This window comes from Thermobia domestica, chromosome 5 (assembly GCF_964235325.1).
Source record: "Thermobia domestica chromosome 5, izTheDome1.hap1.1, whole genome shotgun sequence".
Lineage (NCBI taxonomy): Eukaryota > Metazoa > Arthropoda > Insecta > Zygentoma > Lepismatidae > Thermobia > Thermobia domestica.
Genome location: NC_137458.1, coordinates 67,031,184 through 67,050,368, shown reverse-complemented (window position 1 = coordinate 67,050,368; position 19,185 = coordinate 67,031,184). Strand labels below are relative to the sequence as shown.

At 35.2% G+C, this 19,185-nt stretch overlaps 1 protein-coding gene across 1 annotated transcript; it reads left to right on the top strand.

The window, feature by feature from the left end:
* The first annotated feature begins 198 nt into the window (after nucleotides 1–198).
* ix (mediator complex subunit intersex) lies at nucleotides 199–9,657 on the top strand. Its single transcript, XM_081758721.1, has 4 exons — nucleotides 199–608; nucleotides 3,118–3,179; nucleotides 6,350–6,434; nucleotides 8,883–9,657. Exons 1-4 carry the CDS (start codon nucleotides 366–368, stop codon nucleotides 9,087–9,089), a joined length of 597 nt encoding a protein of 198 aa, XP_081614847.1. The 5' UTR covers nucleotides 199–365; the 3' UTR covers nucleotides 9,090–9,657.
* The last annotated feature ends 9,528 nt before the right edge of the window (nucleotides 9,658–19,185 follow it).

The following is a 19,185-nucleotide window of genomic DNA, read 5'->3' as shown; positions in this document are numbered from 1 at the left end:
TGACCATGGAACAAAAAAGAGAAACATTAATCAGGTTGTTTACACACACATGTGTAATGGTGTCTAAATGCAATTATTTGTGAAACTTTCTTAATTTTATATACTTATAAAAGTACGTCACTTTGAATGTACTAATGTGCATGTCAAATCTGTGAACTGTTGTAATAATAAATGTAGTAATAGCAACTTCTGATTGCTGGGTATAAACGAGAAATCGTTGCTGATAGTCAATGAATGAGAACTTCTTAAAAGGATAGCACAGCAATAAAAACTATCTTGTTGTGAATAAGTGAAATACGAAATAAAATCGTTCAAGAAGCTAATACACTATATCTGATGATCGGTTTTGCAAAATTTTAAATAAAATGAATATTCAGGCAATGCCAGGAATGCAACAGCCAGGTATTGTTGGAATGCAACCTGGCATGCAGCCTGGTCTACAACAAGGAATTCAAGGACCAGCGCAACAACCTACAGGAGGTCCGCCACAGCAACAACAACAAAGCCAAACACAGCAGCAGCTACCCTCATCTCAACAAACACCTGACAAATTGGACAATATTTCTAAAGTGAAGTCTTTAATCGGACCATTAAGAGAGTCATTAGCTGTAAGTATATTTTAATTTCTTGTAGGTCAACGAATTGTTAAGTTGAAAGTTAGCTAGACATCTAATAACTTGAGGAATACATCGTATATCGACTACCTTCGCTCACATACCCACCGTCGTTGACGAGCATGCTCCCTACGGACTCACTCCCGCGTTGCCCCGCTTTTCTCGCCGTGTCCTTACTTGGGTTAGATACCTTCTTGCTTTTAGTAGACACCTAGGACAGGGTACCCATAGGTTTTGTATTTGATAGAACCATCTACTCGAGTGAACCCGTTTTTTTACTGTTGTTTTTATGGTAAATGCATACGCGCTGTGTTTATAGCGTTAAGCGCTCCTAAAGTAAATCTCCACCCTGGAATGGAACTTCTTCCGTAAGTTATAATGTTTGCAGGGTTAATCTTCTGCAGGTGGCGGCCCGGGGATTAATGTTTAGCAGAGGGATCCAGAAGCACTTAAAAAATACAAAATTTACAGGAGAAGTAGATGAAGGATCTAGCATAATTTAAGTAAATGTAACCTAAGCTAACCTAGACTAAACTAAAGTAACGTAATACTAGTAGAAATAAGCAGAATTTACCATTTTTTGGATAATTATGCTGGATCCCTACACTAACATAATGTAGAGCTCCTTCGTGGCTAAGCGGTTAAGAGGTGTTGGGGGTGGAGACCTATCAAATACATGTTCCTGAGAATCCAAAAATTACAAAACGCATACGAAAATACTAGTTCCCGCACAAGGGAATACTTATATCCATGAAATATTAATTTCTCTTACACTGCATTATAAAGTACGATATTTCTTAAGATAGGAGTAGCATTAATGGGTGCAGATTGACTTAAGGAGGGGCTAATTATAAGTTCAAACGTGTGTATGCAGGTCATAAATCTGCAGTGCATAAAACACGAATTAATTTTAAAATACAAACCAATTTGTGCTAGGTGTCCACTAAACATTATGAATGCTAAATAACCGAGACAGGGCAGGAGTGCAGCAGGTGGAACTGAGAGTTAGCGAGGGGGTGCATCTGTAGGGAGCAGCCGCGTCAGCGACGGAGATTACATATAATCGAAAATTGTGGGAAAATCCCATATGGCATAAAAGTACATGTCTTGCGTGTGGTACAAGTTTGCGATACTTCTACTATCACATTGTACACTGACTTCACATGTCACTTCCCTTCATATGCATTTCTTATGGAGTACTACGTTGTAGCGAGTACACTTTCCATTTCGTACTTTCATCTTATTATACGTGTTTGAAGTAAGATTCCGATAGATTTTAATTACTTTTACAATTCCATTGTGAAATCAAGTAAAGTATTTCTTCCGTGAATTTTACAAATTTATGTCTCAATAAAATGAGATAGCATCCAATATTTTGCTCCATTCCACCACATTTGCTTCAGATGCAACTTGTAGACCGGTGGCTCTGAGGTAGAGCGCTCACCTCTGGTGCTTGGGGTCCTGGGTTCGATCCCAGCCCCCGCCAAGTGAATTTTGTGGTGGAGAAACACAATGTGCGTGGGTTTCATCGGGGTTCTCCCGTTTCCTCCCACTTTCTTCATTCCACCATTTCATTCATTCCTCATCATCACCGTCTCCTTTAGCCTAATCGGCATAACCGTGGGACATAAAACTCAATGATTTCATTTTTCATTTCGTAAAGTAATGAGACTGGCCTGCAGGCGCCTCAGTCGCCAGCAGCGTGCTCCCGGCAGCGGGATTTGTGGTGGGGGATCTAAGCTAAGCAACGCACCAGGCTGCAGTCGTGTCCGAGCTCTAACGCAGTGAGGATCACGCGTGGCGTAAAAGCTGTTTTAAGAGTTTTTGTGACGGCAAAAAACATGAAAAATGGAGCGTTCGCTGGAGCAGCGCTACGCTATTAAATTTTGTTTTCACCTGGGCAAATCTGCTTCCCAGACACTTACCTTACTTACCTTAGTCAAGGAGGCTTACAAGGACAGGGCTAAGGTTTTCCAGTGGTTCAGTGAGTTCAAGAACAGACGGGAGACCGTTGAAGACATGTAGCGATCTGGACGCCCTTCAGTCAGTGGTTTGGACAAAAATGTGCCCACCATACAGCCCCGATGTCAGCAAACCAGACTTTTTTCTGTTTTCAAAGCTCAAGAGAAGCCTGAAAGGTCACCGTTTAGACGATATTCCCGTCATCCAACGGGCTATCACAGACTCTCTGAAAGAGGTTACGGCAGATGACTTTCAGGGAACCTTTGCAGCGTGGGAATCGCGTTGGCAGCGGTATACTGACGCTCAAGGAGACTGTTTTGAAGAATTGGATAAATAACTGCTTTTTACCAGACTCAGTCTCATTATTTTACGGACAATCCCTGTATTTACTTTGTAAACTCATGCTCACACGATAACTTGTTTAATAAAAAATAAACAGTTGCTTGTGTATTATTATGAAAATTAATTATTGACGCAAGTATTGTTTCGTTAAGAAAAGCATTGTGTTGTATATCTTACTTATGTGGCGTTTCTTTTTCAGGCTACATTGAAGACAGCTGCGCAAACACTGCATCAAAATAGTCTCATTGATGTTGGTTCGGTGTAAGTATTGAAGAGTAGTACTATATATCGTTATTTTTTTTATTTTATATATATATATATATATATATATATATATATACATTCAGATCTACATATTCATAAAGGGACATGATGAATTTCGGGATTCTTTAGTTCCCTTCTCTCTCTCTCTCTCTCTCTTTTTTTTTTTTTTTTTTTTCCTTCCAGTTCCTTCATCTTTATCAATTTATGTGGTAAACAAATACCGTGTGCGTAAGTTTATCTGAGGGTTATCCTGTTTGTTTCCACTATCTTTTATTCAATCATTTCATTTGTTATCATAATGGGACGTTTCAGCCGTCGTCTTTAGTCTACAGATCCTTCAATCCAAGATACATATTTTTCTGGTTTCTTTAAATTTGATAGGATGAAGCGTACCTCTTTTTTTTTTTTTTTTTTTTTTTTTTTTTTTTTTTTTTTTTTTTTTTTAAGTGCAATGGCGCATATATTTAAAACAATTTAGTTAACTAAAAAATAGGTAATTTAAGGTTTTAAGTTCTGATTAGAATAAATTGAACGTAGTTATTTTCTTGTTCTGATTAGCTTCTTGGAATCGTCACGTCTTTCCTTTACTTGAAGGATTTTTACAAAATCTTTGTTGTCCCGCACTTGGAGCGAGCTTCAAATATTCAACTGAACACTTACTTTGTATCTGTATCTATTTCCCGGTAACGTTTGTAATATATATCCGATTTATTTAAACTTGGCGAGTATCCTTCCAAACTTAAGAAATAATTATATGTTCATGGTTTAAATTAATCCTTAAAAGTTTCCAGTTTGTATAAAGCATGGTATGTTCTTTTGCTTAGGAATTGCGTCATTTAGTTGGGGTTAAAATCTTCGAGGGGTAAGTTGGTAAATTTCCCCCAACTTGAAATACATTAAAATAATAGATACACCTATAGTTTATAACACACAAAATGTGAAAGGTGGTAATATTGACGATGTGTTTACAACGCTTGGTTGTTATTAGTGGTATATAGCTACTTGTCTGTAGTACGTCATCCAGCTAGACGGAGGCATATATTGAAGCGGGCAGATGGTGGTAATAGAAAATAGAAAACCTCTCTGAGTTTCAAAGAGGTCAAATTGTGATGGGTGAGCGGCTATTTGGCACACGTATATCTCAGGTAATCATTGTCTTAGGCGTGTCTCGAGGAACAGTGTTCAGGATGATAACAGCCTTTAGAACTCATCGTAAAACAACATCAGCAAAGAGTAATAGTGGGTGGACGAGGAATCTCACTGATAAGGATTGTTACAATCGGCCAAGTGGCTGCAGAACTCAGCAGCTGGAACAGCATATTGCGATCGACGCGAATTGCATAACCTGAACATCTGCGGTCGGGTTTCAAGTTCCTGATTGCCACCAACAACGAAGAAAATGGTGCCGACAATATACAAAGTGGACAGCCAGTGATTGATGGTCCAACAAGTTTTCTTGTACTTTGTTTCTAATAGATCGTGTTTATGTGTCCCAAACACCCACAAAGTTTATTCTCAGAAATGTCTCTTCCATATTGTGAAAACTGTGCGCCCTGGTTTCCTAGTATTCCGTGGCTCGCATGACTCATTATGTAAACATTTTAGATGGCCACATGCATCCTATGGTCCGATATTTCCAGCAAATAAACAATTTTCTAAGACGACAATGCACCAGTTCACACTGCTATAGCTATTAATGAGTAGTTTCATAAACATCAGGATGAAACTACACTACCTCTCCTGGCCGCCCAACCCTATACGTTCACATTATTGCATATATGTAATCAGTTCTGGAGCTCAGACTCCAGAGGGTATATCCTCCTCCATCCTCACTGACAGCACTGAGTGAGGAATGGTACAGTCCGCAGCAAATATCCTGCAACTATTGTGAAACGACGAAGTCCTTTGCTCCAAAATAAGTGTGCAGGGGAGGACGCTGAGGTTTCTCCTGGCATGATTCGTGCTACTTAGACGTTATGTTGATTCCTTGCGCTGTTTTAAAGGCGTAATTTCACGAACTTACATGCTCATGTTGCAGGTTTTTTGCTGTGGACTGTTCAGTGTTCTTGTGAAATCATTTCATGACTTAAATACACCCTTCCATGACTAATAAAAGCTGTTCTTCAGGTTAATTGTGATCCCACGCCATATTATTCAGATAAATTACATTTTCTTAAGGTTTTCGATTATCTTGATAAGCATCTGTGTATTTAGCACACGGTATTACTACCAATAATTAAAGCGAGCTTCTGCTATTCACAACGACTTGAATTTGTTTCTGCTTGTTCCACAGCTACTTAAATGAGATTTTATTCGGTTTTAATTAAACCTATGCGTTCTTTCCAAGTAAGCGTATTGCGTTAGGTTAAAATCGATCAAGAATAGAGGCTGAAAATATCTCAGTCTTAAAAGTAACCGCTAAAATTTCTCCGATTTTTATGTAACAGTATTATATGTTATTATTTTTCATCAAGTATTATCTGTCTTCTTGTTCAAACCAGTCAGAAACAAGGGAGCAAATTAATCCTCCTCTTGAAATAGTGTGTAATGAGAATATTCCTAAAAATTACTCAATTTTCATGAAAACTTATGCTTTCGTTGAAGCTTCCTAATTGAGTGAATTGGTTGGACTTGAACCCGATAAATGCATAAGTTTGTAAGTTGATTAAACAAATGAATAAAGTAAAGTAAAATAAAATAAAATTGATTTTCGTTAAAGATAGCGTACCTCTGATTTGAAGCTTAAATATTGCCTCGGAGAGAAATCGATCAAAGGTAGGGGTAAATTCCATCAACATCAGAAGAGAAAACAATAATAATTAATAAAACGCACGCTTCTATGAACAGCACTACAAGTTCTTATTATAACGCAATAAATCATGCATCATTTTAAAGGTAATACGTTGTTCCATCTGCTGTTCAGTGACATGCTGTCGCCATTGTTAGAAGAACAATGGGATGTAATCCTAAATTATTTAGCATATCAATATACTAATGCCATGAAGTGATGTTATCGTCAATAGTTCTGAAAGGATTAAGCCTCAAATTGTTGTTATTAATTATGAATATCTTTTATATCTTACAGAAAATGTGTGGATGTTACTGTACTCTGATTTGATAAAAAAAAAATATAGTAATAGCTTAGAAGACTCTTTCGTTTCTTGCAGGAAAGGTGTGGATGTTACTTTACCTCGATTTGATAAAAATATAGAAGAATTTTATTCCATATGCGATCAGATTGAACTTAACTTGGTAAGTACCATATTAACAATTGTTGCTAATAAATACAAAATGTATCAATTGTCCAGTCTTAAGGCTTTACCGTAAACATTATGGTAAAATGTAATATATAGCATGCAGTGTAACAGCAAATGCTGTCGTAAGCACATTAAGTGCAATTATCAAGAATGGAGAAGTCATCAGCTCTGTACTAAATTGTTCAACGTGAACAGTTTATTATATAGCCGAAGTGTAAATACAGTGAACTCATGATGTATATTTACCAACAAATTTCGTGCCATACCGGTATTTGTCTCTCCTTAAAATATAACTTCGTGGAAACGCATTGAAGAACACCCAGTAGGGATTCACGATTCTACCCGAGTTAGTACACAAGAAGGTAGTCGTGACGAGTGGGCTGTATGGTGGAGAAACACTGTGTGCGTAGGTTTTCTCGGGGTTCTTTCGTTTTCTTCCACTTTCTTCATTCCATCATTATCATCATCTCTGTCTTTCTTAACCTCAGAGTATAATCGCTAACATTAAACTTAACAACAAGGTGGTGATTGTAAATGGCAGTGATCTCAGCGTGTCTTTCATGAGATTTCCAGAACATGTTATACAAGGTATCCAGAAACATTTAGTGCATAGTTAACCACTCTGAGCGGCTACACAAGGAGGTGTTCGGGCAGGTAGCCGGTCGTACGGATGTTGAATCTGTGTTTCGGGTGTATATAATCCCTTGCTCGTTGTATATCTTTGTGTAGCTAGGCAATGGTCGTTGCGGGAGCCCTCATAACGGTCAGGCTTGGTCACACGTGCTTAATAGGGCTTTGACCCAGAACTAGAATAGAGCACGTTAGGTAGCTCTGGCAATGTGGGGATGCGCTTTACCCTGCTGGAAGATGGGTTCCTGCAAATGTCCAGATAGTCAGATTAGTCATAATCATCTCAATGAAAACCAGAAGCCGTGGGATATGTTGCTTATTTCCTTCATGTCAGAATACCGGGCGTAGGTCTTGTATAGGGAATGTGAACACTTTGGATTTTCCCACTCTCCTGCCTATGGACATGCCCACTGTTGTCTGTGTTCGAGATAGAAATGACTCTCATCGCTGAATACCATCCACCTTGCCATTACGGTCTCCGATACCACCGAAAATGTTTTCAGCAGTGATTAGGTAAGACAGCTAATCCTGTGAGATAGACCTGCTCCCAACAATCTCATCTTTGGCTTTCGCGCGTGTACATGGGTGGACACGATAGGTTTGATTGCATTGATGGGCTCCATCATGTCAGAAGGTTTCTTACTGACCTTGAAAGTCAGAGAAATTAAAATTAATCAGGAAACGATTTAAAATATACCGAGAGACAAAGAAATTGCTATATTTCATGGAACAGCCAGAGAAAATGTAATCAGATTTCACGAAAGTATTCAGAGAGTTCTGACGAGCATTAAAGCTTTTCACAGAAGATATGAAGAGAATTCAAAGAATTAATGCAGATTCAAAAAGAGCATAAAAAGGCTGTAGAAAGGTAACTTGAAGAACATGGATATGCAGAATGTGCTATTTCCCGAATGAGTTACCGAATCACCTAAGACAGGTCCCATAATTTCTACACCAGATCACCTCAAAAACTTTTTAGATCCTTCAGCTAGCTGTAAAAGGAGGCGTTTGTCATCTATTTTTAGTAGAAGTGTTTCATTTCATTTCGTATATGGCCACCTAAAGTTTTGTCCGCAGTTGTAAATAGGCTTTTACAACTTCCAGGAAGCTGCGTCCCTCTTTCATTGATATTCCCAATCTAAAATTGATTTTCAGCTGTATCTGGAATACTGTAACTATTGGTTTCCATAGTAAATTTAAATATGAAAACCCGGGGTCCGTTTCATCACCATTTGTCATACTCAAATATCAACTCATTAAACTAAAAAATAATCCTGTTATGGTTAATTAACAGATATTAGTAAAATAGTCAATTATGTGTTAAATTCATTAATTATAACGATCATTTGTAATTATCAATAGTTTTATTTTGATTTTTTTGGACGCTAGTGCATGAAATGTTTGTAGACTATTTACAATAAAATATTGCTGATTATGATTTTTAATAAATTGAGAAATACCTTAGTATTTTACGACGTAATAATTCGGAATGTAAAATCTCTCATTTAAGGAAATTTTATCATATTAAAGTTATTACCATGGTTAAAATCTAATAAATGGTTGAGAATTTTCAGTATAATATCAACATACCGTCCTCGGTAGTCTAGTGGCTAACGGCGTGTCTTTAGCACGCAAGGTCCATGGTTCAGTTCTCAGTGAGAGAGCATCAAACGCACAATAATGGTTTAAATTCCACTTTTTAAAGCGTAAGTTTCAACATATGTAGCCTTGCGCTGACAAGAACGTAAATACAAATCTAATATGTACATACATATCATGATATTACATATCATTTCTGTCCTTTTCTTTACAGAAAACCTCTGTTGAGTGTTTAAATCAAGGGAGTAGTAGCCAGAGATACCTCCATCTTCCAGTGGCAGTTACTCGAACAGAGCCTGCCCCAGATTCATTAACCTATGGACAGTTTTTGGCTACAGTGAGGTTACAAGTTAGCTATGCTAAAGAAGTACATGATGCTTTAGCATCAGCAGCGCAAAATATGTCATCGGGAGAACAATGAGAAACATATTAATTAGCTTGTTAATAATGACTTTAAATGGACTCATTGTGAATGTTGATTTTTTTTTTTTTTTTTTTTTAAATCTTATCTAAGGAGAATTGATGAAATGGCGTATGTGGAGGAATTTGGTGTATTAGTTGCTGACTATTAAGACTTTCAAGAGTAGTAATAGTAATAGGTTAAGTTTAGGGTAGATGGTTTGTAGTTCACCAACTGATACACAAAACTTTAATAATTCCTATAAGAATTCATTGTGTTTTTCTATGGGACAATATATTGTACGTACAAAGCGTAAAACAAAAGTGAAGACTTTAACTTATTATAGGAATAAAAATTATAAAAATGAAAGGATAAATAAGTGAATTATTAACGCCACAGTTTCGTCAAAAGAAATTAAATTATTAATTGATTACAACCAGTAGAAGTTTTTGTTGTGACAGTGTTTCCGTTTACAGTCAGTACTTCATCGTTCCATTACAAGTTAGTAATTTTTGTATGGTAAGTGTGAATGTGTATGTTTATGGAAAATAGAACTAGTTTGATTAATAAACTGTTTACTTTATTACTTGATTACCGCATTAGGATGATTCCATTGTATTTTAAAATTGTGTATGATTTCATAGTGTTTACTAGAATGAAAAACTTTAGCTCCCTTATTGTTGTTGTTCTACGCTCACAAACGCATACAAGATAATGAAAAGTGAAAAATTATGAAATGAGAAACTTAATTAAGTATTTCATTAATTAAACCGAGCTTTTGTTATTCGATACAATATTTTATTTATTTATTTATAAGTACGAGGTCTGACAATTAAGTTCACGAACTTGTTCCATAAAATGTCCTACATACCTTATTGCTGTATACTGGTGTAATCACCTTCAAAGTACTTCCCCTGGGAAGATATACACTGATGGCAGCGCCTACTCTACCCTTCGAACATTTTTGGAATTCTATTTCTGAAATGGCATTCAGAGTTGCCGTCATATTGGCCTCAATGTCATCAAAATATCTTCCTTTCAACACTGTTTTGATCCTCGGATAAAGTCATTTGGGGCAAGACCAGTTGAGTACAGCGGTTGGTCTACCTCAGTTATTTCTTTTCTGATCAAAAATTCTCGTATGTACAGTGCCATGGGCAGGTGCATTGTCATGATGGAGAAGGCATGAGTTTCTCGCGAAAAGTTCTGGTTGTTTGCATCTTACATTCTAGCGCAATCTTTGCAACACTCCCTAATAGTACTCGTCGGTAGTTTACTATTAGACCTCGTGGTGTACGATCCCACAGATATATATTTAAAAAAAAAATATCAACATCGTTTTAATTTGTAATTTTGATTGCCGGAACTTTTTTCGGCCGTGGGGAATTGTCTTCCGTTAGGTCTTCCATTGACGCTTTGTTTCAGGATCATACGCGAAGACACATATTTCATCATCTGTCCGTATTCAGCCTAAAATTTCGTCATGCCTTTCCAACAGGTCTGTGCACACTTCCATTTTCCTTTGTTCATTGGTGAGGTATTTCGGGGCCATTTTGACACTCACTTTGCGCATGCCTAGATCTTCAGTAAAAATTTTCTGCACAGTTCCTGTCTCCCCTCAGTCAGATGCCGATTTGCACGCATAATTTGAGGAACTTTGGCATTGTTTTAGTCGTTACAGGCCGCCTCATTCTCTCGTCACCAGTCACTTGTTCCCTCCCCTTTGAAAGTTGTTTAACCCATTTGTACACTGCTCTTCTTTTCATGGCATTTTCGCAGTACATATATATTTCACTAACATTTCGTTTTAACAAAAGAGACACTGACCAAAGCTTAAAACTTTACTTTATTTTAAATTATAATTTGTAACTGTTTCTGATATCTAGCATATCCTTCTTCAGACACGATCGAAATTAATGAAAATACAGACATATATATAAATGTTGTTATCATTTATATATATGTCTGTATTTTCATTAATTTCGATCGTGTCTGAAGAAGGATATGCTAGATATCAGAAACAGTTACAAATTATAATTTAAAATAAAGTAAAGTTTTAAGCTTTGGTCAGTGTCTCTTTTGTTAAAACAATTAATCCAAAGCCATGAATAGTCTTACTAACATTTCGTGTATTTTACTGCTCTTCTTTCCCAGCTTTACCAAAAATTGCCCCTTTTTTATTTATTTTTATTTTATTTTATTTATTTATTTATTTTTTTCGTTGCTCCAATTCCAGCTCAGACATTTTCACGACAGAAAACATGCGCAATCACGAACAGCAATGTGAACTGTCAAGCACAGAACCGTCACGCGTCAGCGCAAACATTGCTGTGAGACACTAAAATAATAAGCTTCTGGAAAAATACAAGACTGCTTGTATAGTGCTGCCTTCAATCACACATGGTGACAAGTTCGCGAACTTAATTGTTAGACCTCGTAGTTCCAGATGCAGTACCTTGGCTATTTTACACTGAAAGGTGTAACAGCAGAAATAAAAAGTGTAACATGAAAATATAAAATAGTAATATATATACATACGGAAACATTAATGATTATTTACAATTTCATTTTGCATAATGCAGATCGAAAATTCTTTCAGGTGTAAAGATATATATGAAATAAGTGAGAGTCTGTTGAATTCACTAGGAAGCATGTACACCCATGTCCAAAATTATTGTTGCATGTCTATAAATATGTTGTTGTAGGAATATAATTTGATAACGAATTCGCCAGGTATTTCTTATAATGTTGGTATGTGCATAATCGGAAAAGACGTCTGTAGCAAATTTCATATCAAAAGAGCAAAAAATAAGAACAATAAAACAAAAATAAAACTTGCTTGTCCATTTAGCAACATTTTGTTTTACTCATTCTAATTTTCGTATTTATGATTCTTTTCCTATGAAATTTACCACAAATATACATTTCTCGATTATACACATAGTATCAGTATTAAAAATACCCTGCAAAATCATTATCAAATTATATTCTTACAAGAAGAAAGTTATAGATATGAGACAATCATTTTGAACATGAGTGTCCTTTGTACTATCTTAAGTCTACGTTTCGGATCAAAGAAAAGACCAGAAATGATTGGATACTCTGAAATTAAGTGTGGGAAAGTTTAATTTTTCATTTCCATTTCATTTTAGGTAGAAATAAAATAGCCTTTTTTGCGACGAGTACTGTATCGTGCTATATTGAGTATTTTCATAATAGTTCCATTAATATACCTCATAATTCTGGAATTCTATGACGAGCAGTAGCTAAAAAAAAGTTGAGAAAAGTGTGTGAGACAGGCTATAGACCAAATAGGTAAACAGTATTTCACTGAAAAAATCCCCTACTAATAACTTAGTGGAAGGTGAAGAAAGTGACACTGTCATAAGAATGCAGACAAATGAATCACAGTAATTCCTATGTTATTAACATGTAATTCATATGTAATTAATAGGTGAACTAATAGTAAGAGGTATCCCTAATCTGATATTTAAATAATTAAATATGTGAACTTAATGTCGAAACACGGAGTGCGAAGATTTTTTACACCTGTCCCCCAGCCCTCATACTTCGACTTTTATGATTTCGCACCCTGTGTCACTGAAATCACAGCGGCCCATACCGTTATTTGCTAATTCTAGTATTTTAAATTGACCTTATCAAAATATATAATATATCAATCATGGTTGTGGCTGTGTGTTAAGTGCAAAGTTAATTTGAAAGTAAAAGATGGATCCTCTGCATAACTCTCATATCCTACCAGCAAACTATTCTTTCTAAATCTTCCGCGAAGGATTGATAGTACTGTAGGGATTATTTATTTATTCATGAAATATGAACAAAATTGTAATAATAGATTTTGAAAAAAATTTCAATTTATATTCATCATTAAACTTCTGATTTTCAGGTAAAGGGAAAGATGCAAATTCCCCTGTCCTCCTCTGCTGAGAAATTCATAAAAATCTTAAATTTAATATTCGTTTTGGTATGTGGAACAGTGTGACCTGTACACATACTAATGAACATCCAAAGTCACTTTTTTTTTATTACATGTAATGGCCTCGAAAGATGTTAATTTGTTGAAGTATCAATTCTCCTACCCCCGCCCATTACAGGACTATCTTCACTCCAAATTAACTAGAACCATGGTGATGGTGCGAAAGTTCATTACGTCATGCAGCCTTTATGAAACGCCCTCACTGGTTATCTAAAGTTGTGTGTCAGAGGACAATATGACCTAAATTTTCTAATCATTCTGGAACAACCTAGCGATACAAGAGAACAGTGGACTTTGTTGTAGTTCCGAAGAATATTTTCCTTGTATGGATTAGTACTTCGAGTGATGTCATTTTGTCAATGTTTCATATACAATATCTTGTAATAACTTCATAAACAGTCCTTGAGGATTATAAGCACAAAGATCTAGATCTTCAAGGTTATCTGAATGTTAAGCCCACAAAATAGAAACTAGTTTGGGGTAGGTGTGGACATTACCATGGTTCAATACTAAATTAATTTTCTTTTATTTATATTTGTATCATCACATATAGATTTCATTTAGAACATACGACGGTGTACCCCAAGAGGAGACCCGGCAATGGTGCTCGGTGGCCCCTTGGCGAAATGCTCGCGGAGTAGCAACTGGACATCCTTATTTATACCGTGATAGGAGGGTGTCAAAATATTTTAACGAGTTTTAAAAACTTACAGAGTTTAGTTAATGAATTTTAAAGGTTTGAAGTTATTATTGTGGAACAGAAAGTCATTTATTTATTTTCTTTTTAAACTACACCGACGAAGGTAATTGGATTCGACGAAATATTGAGATTTTTCGGTTTCAATATGTCCAATTAAACTCTCTATGTATGTATATTTCTATTATTAGTTTTATAATTCTGTTACTTACACTTCAACTTCTTTCCCTTGTGTAAGGAGAAAAACCTACGTGGCTTATGACTGGAATAACCACTCAAAACTGCAGCATCCTATTTATAATATACAAAAATGTGTGTGTGTATAACGCTAATTCCTAATGATACACAGGCAAACTAATAGGTGTTGCTACTCCAACCAACTTGATCCCAATAGATGTCGATAACATACAGATAATTTGCACACTTAAAAGCTATTCTGACCATTTAATTGCAATTTAAGAACTGGATTGCTTCAATTTAATTATTTCAAAGTAGGGAGAGGGCCGTAATCATATTTAGGTCTGAGAATTGATATTTGTGTATTTCTACAGTAATTTATTGTGACGATTTAAACGTAACTTAAACTGTATTCTTTCATTTTTATTATTTAAAAATGCAATAATGATGATATTGAACATGAACATACTTTCCTATTTATTAATCGGACAAGTAAAGAATTAGATGTTTTAATTAAACTCGATTTTATAGTGTACAAAGAGCCGAAGGGCGCAACATCTAATGTAAATAAATAATTCAAAGTTATTTACATTTTGACCTCAGCTACGAAGAAAAAAACAACTTACATTTGTAAATTTGTGAAGATTTTAAACCTTTCTTGTAAGCCGACATATTGATTTATTCACTCTAACGTCAAATGGGGGCGCGGTGGCTCAGTGGCAGAGCGTTCACCTCCGGTGCTTGGGGGTCCCAGGTTCGATCCCAGCTCGCGCCGTGTGGACTTTATGGTGGACAAACACCGTGCTCGTAGGTTTTCTCAGGGCTCTCCCGTTTCCTCCCACTTTCTTCATTCCATCATTTCATTCATTTCTCATAATCACCGTGTCCTTTAGCCTAACCAGTATAATCGTGGGACGTAAAACTGAAAGATTAAATTTCATTTTTCTAACGCCAAATCTTTATCCATTTGTGTGTGTGGGTTTCCGTTAATGGCACACTATGGGAAAAAAAAAGTACATGCACCTCTATAAAGACACTATCACGTACCTGGCGGAGAATAAATCTAACGCACAAAAAATCTACTGTAAATGAATCATTAGTTCTACATTATTTAAAAAAATATTTTAAAAAAACTAATCAGAAAGAATCTGCTTTCTTGTAAGTTACTCTTTCATAAATTATCTTTAATGAAATACATTAGGATAGGAAAAGTCTTAGATATATTTGTTTTGAATTCCTGGCTTAGAATTGCACTTTAATTCTAGTTTCATCTCGTCATTAGGCCGTAAATTGTATACAATGAATCAAATAGTAACGTATGTCTATTGAAACTTCTTGCAGATCGGCGATCCCTTTATTGCTATATTAGTATCACTTTCTGTGGTCCTAGGTTTCCTTGCGCTTTCAATTCGTGGAACTCATTTGCTTGTATTCCTGCGAAAATAAGTATCATTAATGTATAACTTAATTGAAATTGTTAGGTTTCTTAATATATTTACAAGCGTGTTTAAAATGTGCCAATACTGAGAATCAAGTGTTATATTCGTTGGCAGAATGAATAAATTAGGACGACTAGTTTCAGCATCCTTCCATCTTCAATTTTCCCTGGCTTTCGAGATGGTTTAAAAATATGTTTTAAATGAATGAACATGTATGGACACGAATTGTACTATTTTTATTTGATATCTAGAAATATTCCTTCCCCTGCTGTAGTTTATATTGTTCGGATTCCATGTTAGGTCTACGTCCCTTATAACATTAGTTCTGAAGGTGTTAGCTTGTACGCCCGCCCAATCCGAAAATTAATATATGTTGAATATAATTAGTGATCAGTTAATTGATCAACAGTTACTGCAAATGGAAAGAAATCAGAATAGACAGAAAGGAAGAATATGCAACCAGAATTTATCATCATAGCGAACTAGAATGCCTGAAACTAAGAAACCAAAATAAAACTTTGATTTTAACTCCTCTAGGTGTAGTGGAGATTGTAAATGCATTTTGAATAATGAGGTTACGGATGAAACATTATTGGAAGCAGAAAACCAGCATCAAACAAAGCATATACGACGTGAGTCAAATTGGAATAGGAACATTTGCTTATGAAACTTACCCAAAGAAATAATTCTACATCATTGGTAGACTTCTTAAAATAACTGACAAAGTTGAAAAGTACGATAGATACAATAATCTCTTGTATCTATAAGCAGTGGTGCTATTCAGCCGGTTCGTTAGAACCGGTTGTTAAAATATTTCGAGTTCGCAGAACCGTTTGTTATACTCAGATATAAGAGTAAATTTTACAGTTACACCCTGGAATAGAAAATTTTAGTTTGTTTTCAGAAATTCTTACAGCTACAGGATTAAACATGATCTCCCAGAACAAGATATAAGCGTTTACTTATTAATCTCAAAATGTTCCGATATTAAGAATGAGAACTGAATCACATGGGTGTAGTAGTGACGGGTATTTATATCTGAAATACATACATACTATTATCAACAATTGTCGGTCCATTGCTGGATTAAGATCTTCCCACTTTTTGACAACCATCTATCTTGGCTAATTTGTTTCCAAGATATTCGCAGTGCTACCTAATTTCGTTACACCAGTTTGTATTAGGATACTATGTAAGTCTCTACTTGTCATTTGTGGTATCCAGTAAAACTTTTGCTTTTGTCTACCGGTTGTTAAAAAATTAGAACACCACCACTGTCTATAAGTGTATGCAGTGAAAACTTCCGTTAATCCAATAAATTGTCTCAACTGTAGTTTAGAAGACCCTGGTTTCTCCTTTACGTTATTTTAACTCCAAGAATTGTTTTGTACTGTAAGTGTACGTTGTAAATTTTACACGTAAACCAAATGCTGGTAGAAATTACTAACGTTCAAATAATAATCTTAGGATCACATCATCTGGTCCATACAGCCCAAATTTAAAAGAAAAAAAGTAAATTCTAATACTTGGACGTCTAGATCATGTATGAAATATGGGTTAAAAAAAAAAAAAAAAAAAAAAAAAAAAGAAAATTCACTTTCCAGAAATAAAGGTTCATAGACTGTACATGAATAAAATATTCCCTTACATCTCTTTGCAATATTGTAAAAATGAAGCAATAAAAATTTGATTCGTACAGCTTACATTAGTACACATCCCTCCATCTTGTTAAGGAGTATTTATAAATATTTCTTTATATATTTGCTCTATCCGTCCATCCGGGAGGAGAGAGAGAGAGAGAGAGAGAGAGAGAGAAAGAAAGAAAGAAGTACTTGTTGGTCAGAATGTAGAGGGGTCAAACGTTGGGAATTGAGTTCGTTAATAGAGAGGATATTCAAGCCAGAAGTGATAGAAATCAACCATTTCTGGTCGGTTTTTACATTAATCACTAATAAATAGCGAGAAGCTGTTTCCTATAATCAATTAGGTATCTCAAGAATGAATTTAATCTCCATCTTTCTGTACTAAAACCGGAAATGAGAAATCTACTAGAACTTCAAGTTTCAGTATTCATCTACGTAGAGCAAAAACGGTAAGAGCGATTTTTTTTTCTTAATGGATTTAATGTTTTAATAGGTATAATCTCCCACCCTGTATTCGAACCGGGAATAGCAGAAGTCAATCAGTTCTGGTTTTAGCGTTAATTGCTATAAGGTAAAAAATAATGGATATCGAAAAACTGTTTTCTGCAATCAATTAAAATGTCTCAAGAATATAATCCATCTCTACTAAAACCGGAAGTTTTAGAAATCTGTCACTTCCGATTTCAATAACGAGAAAACATGCTATACAAACCAAACTCCTTTACGTGGTGCACACGTGAACCTGTTTCTTAAAATGCGTTAAAGCTCAGAATACTCTCTATATGTAGATACAAATATAGTTTTTCAAACTTATAATATATATATATATATATATATATACACACACTTCTGCCATGACTCATAAGAGAGAACCAAATTTCCGAAATGATCCAAGTCTATGAGCAAGTACAATTTGATGTTAACAGATTTCAGAGTTCAGGAATCTTTCAATACAGTGTTCAAAGGTGTTATGAAAATTTGAAAAAATATTTTTTATTAGTACAAATTACAATATTATTCTTATAAATATACCTAATGAAGCTGCAGAGGTTAGAGGAAGTATGCCTTTGATTAGAAGGGTGACTCCCGAAGGTATAGTGGAGATTTGTTAAAGACACTTCATAAAATTGAAATATTCCTGAACATGCAATACTTTACTGTTACCAAACTAAGAAATCAATTTTTTAATGATTGATCTGAAGTTCAATTATAATGCATGTAGTAAGTTATGGAAAATTTTAATCTGTGATATTACAGAATAGAAAATAAGAGAAAATACTGGTATCTACTTATATTCAGGCTTGCCAGCGACCTGGAAAACCTGAAAATGTCAGGGAAATCCTGGAAAACCTGGAAATGTCAGGGAATTTTGTTTACTGAATTTTTTAAAAAGAAATTCAAAAGTGATTGAAAAATGCCCATTAAAACACAAAATAGTGCGAAATCTGTCATGTCTTATTCTAAATAAAATTTCTCCTAACCAAAGTGTAAGCGAAGTGTCCATGTATAATGTTCTTGAGTAACTCCACAACAATATAGTTGTACCTGCCAAAGCTGAAAAAATAAATCAATTTTCCAAATTACGTGTTTCAGCAATAAAAGAGAAGGAATTAGAATCCTTTAATGTATACACAGATAGGTTAAATGTCTTATTGCATCTACTTGATAATTGTAAATTCGTTGATTTGTGGGACATAATTACAATTTTACTTGTCCTTTCCCATGGAAATACTTCCGAAGAGAAGGATTTGTGTTAACAGTGATATGCTGATAGAAGATATGAAGAATCTTTGGTGAGTTTACGAGTTGTTCATGATAGTATACAATGAGCTGGAGGGTCCCTTGGTATTTATATAGACAAAAATGCTTCAGTACGTACGTGGATCATTTGCACATTATAGAGAAGCCATGCAGAGGAGGACGTAAACCACTGCAAACGAATTAAAGAAAAAGGAAAATAATCGCACAGCTGATCCGATTACCATTTTAGATAAAAAAGGAAGCAAAACTTATTAGAGTACCATTGAATGCAAAATTTGGAACATGAAATTGAAACCTTGAAAGCATCTCTAAGGTAGAGAACTGTGGAAACTAAGGAAACATACAGTAGTAATTTGTTTAGTGTGAAGATGTAAACTTGAATCATAAGTACAAACTGATATTT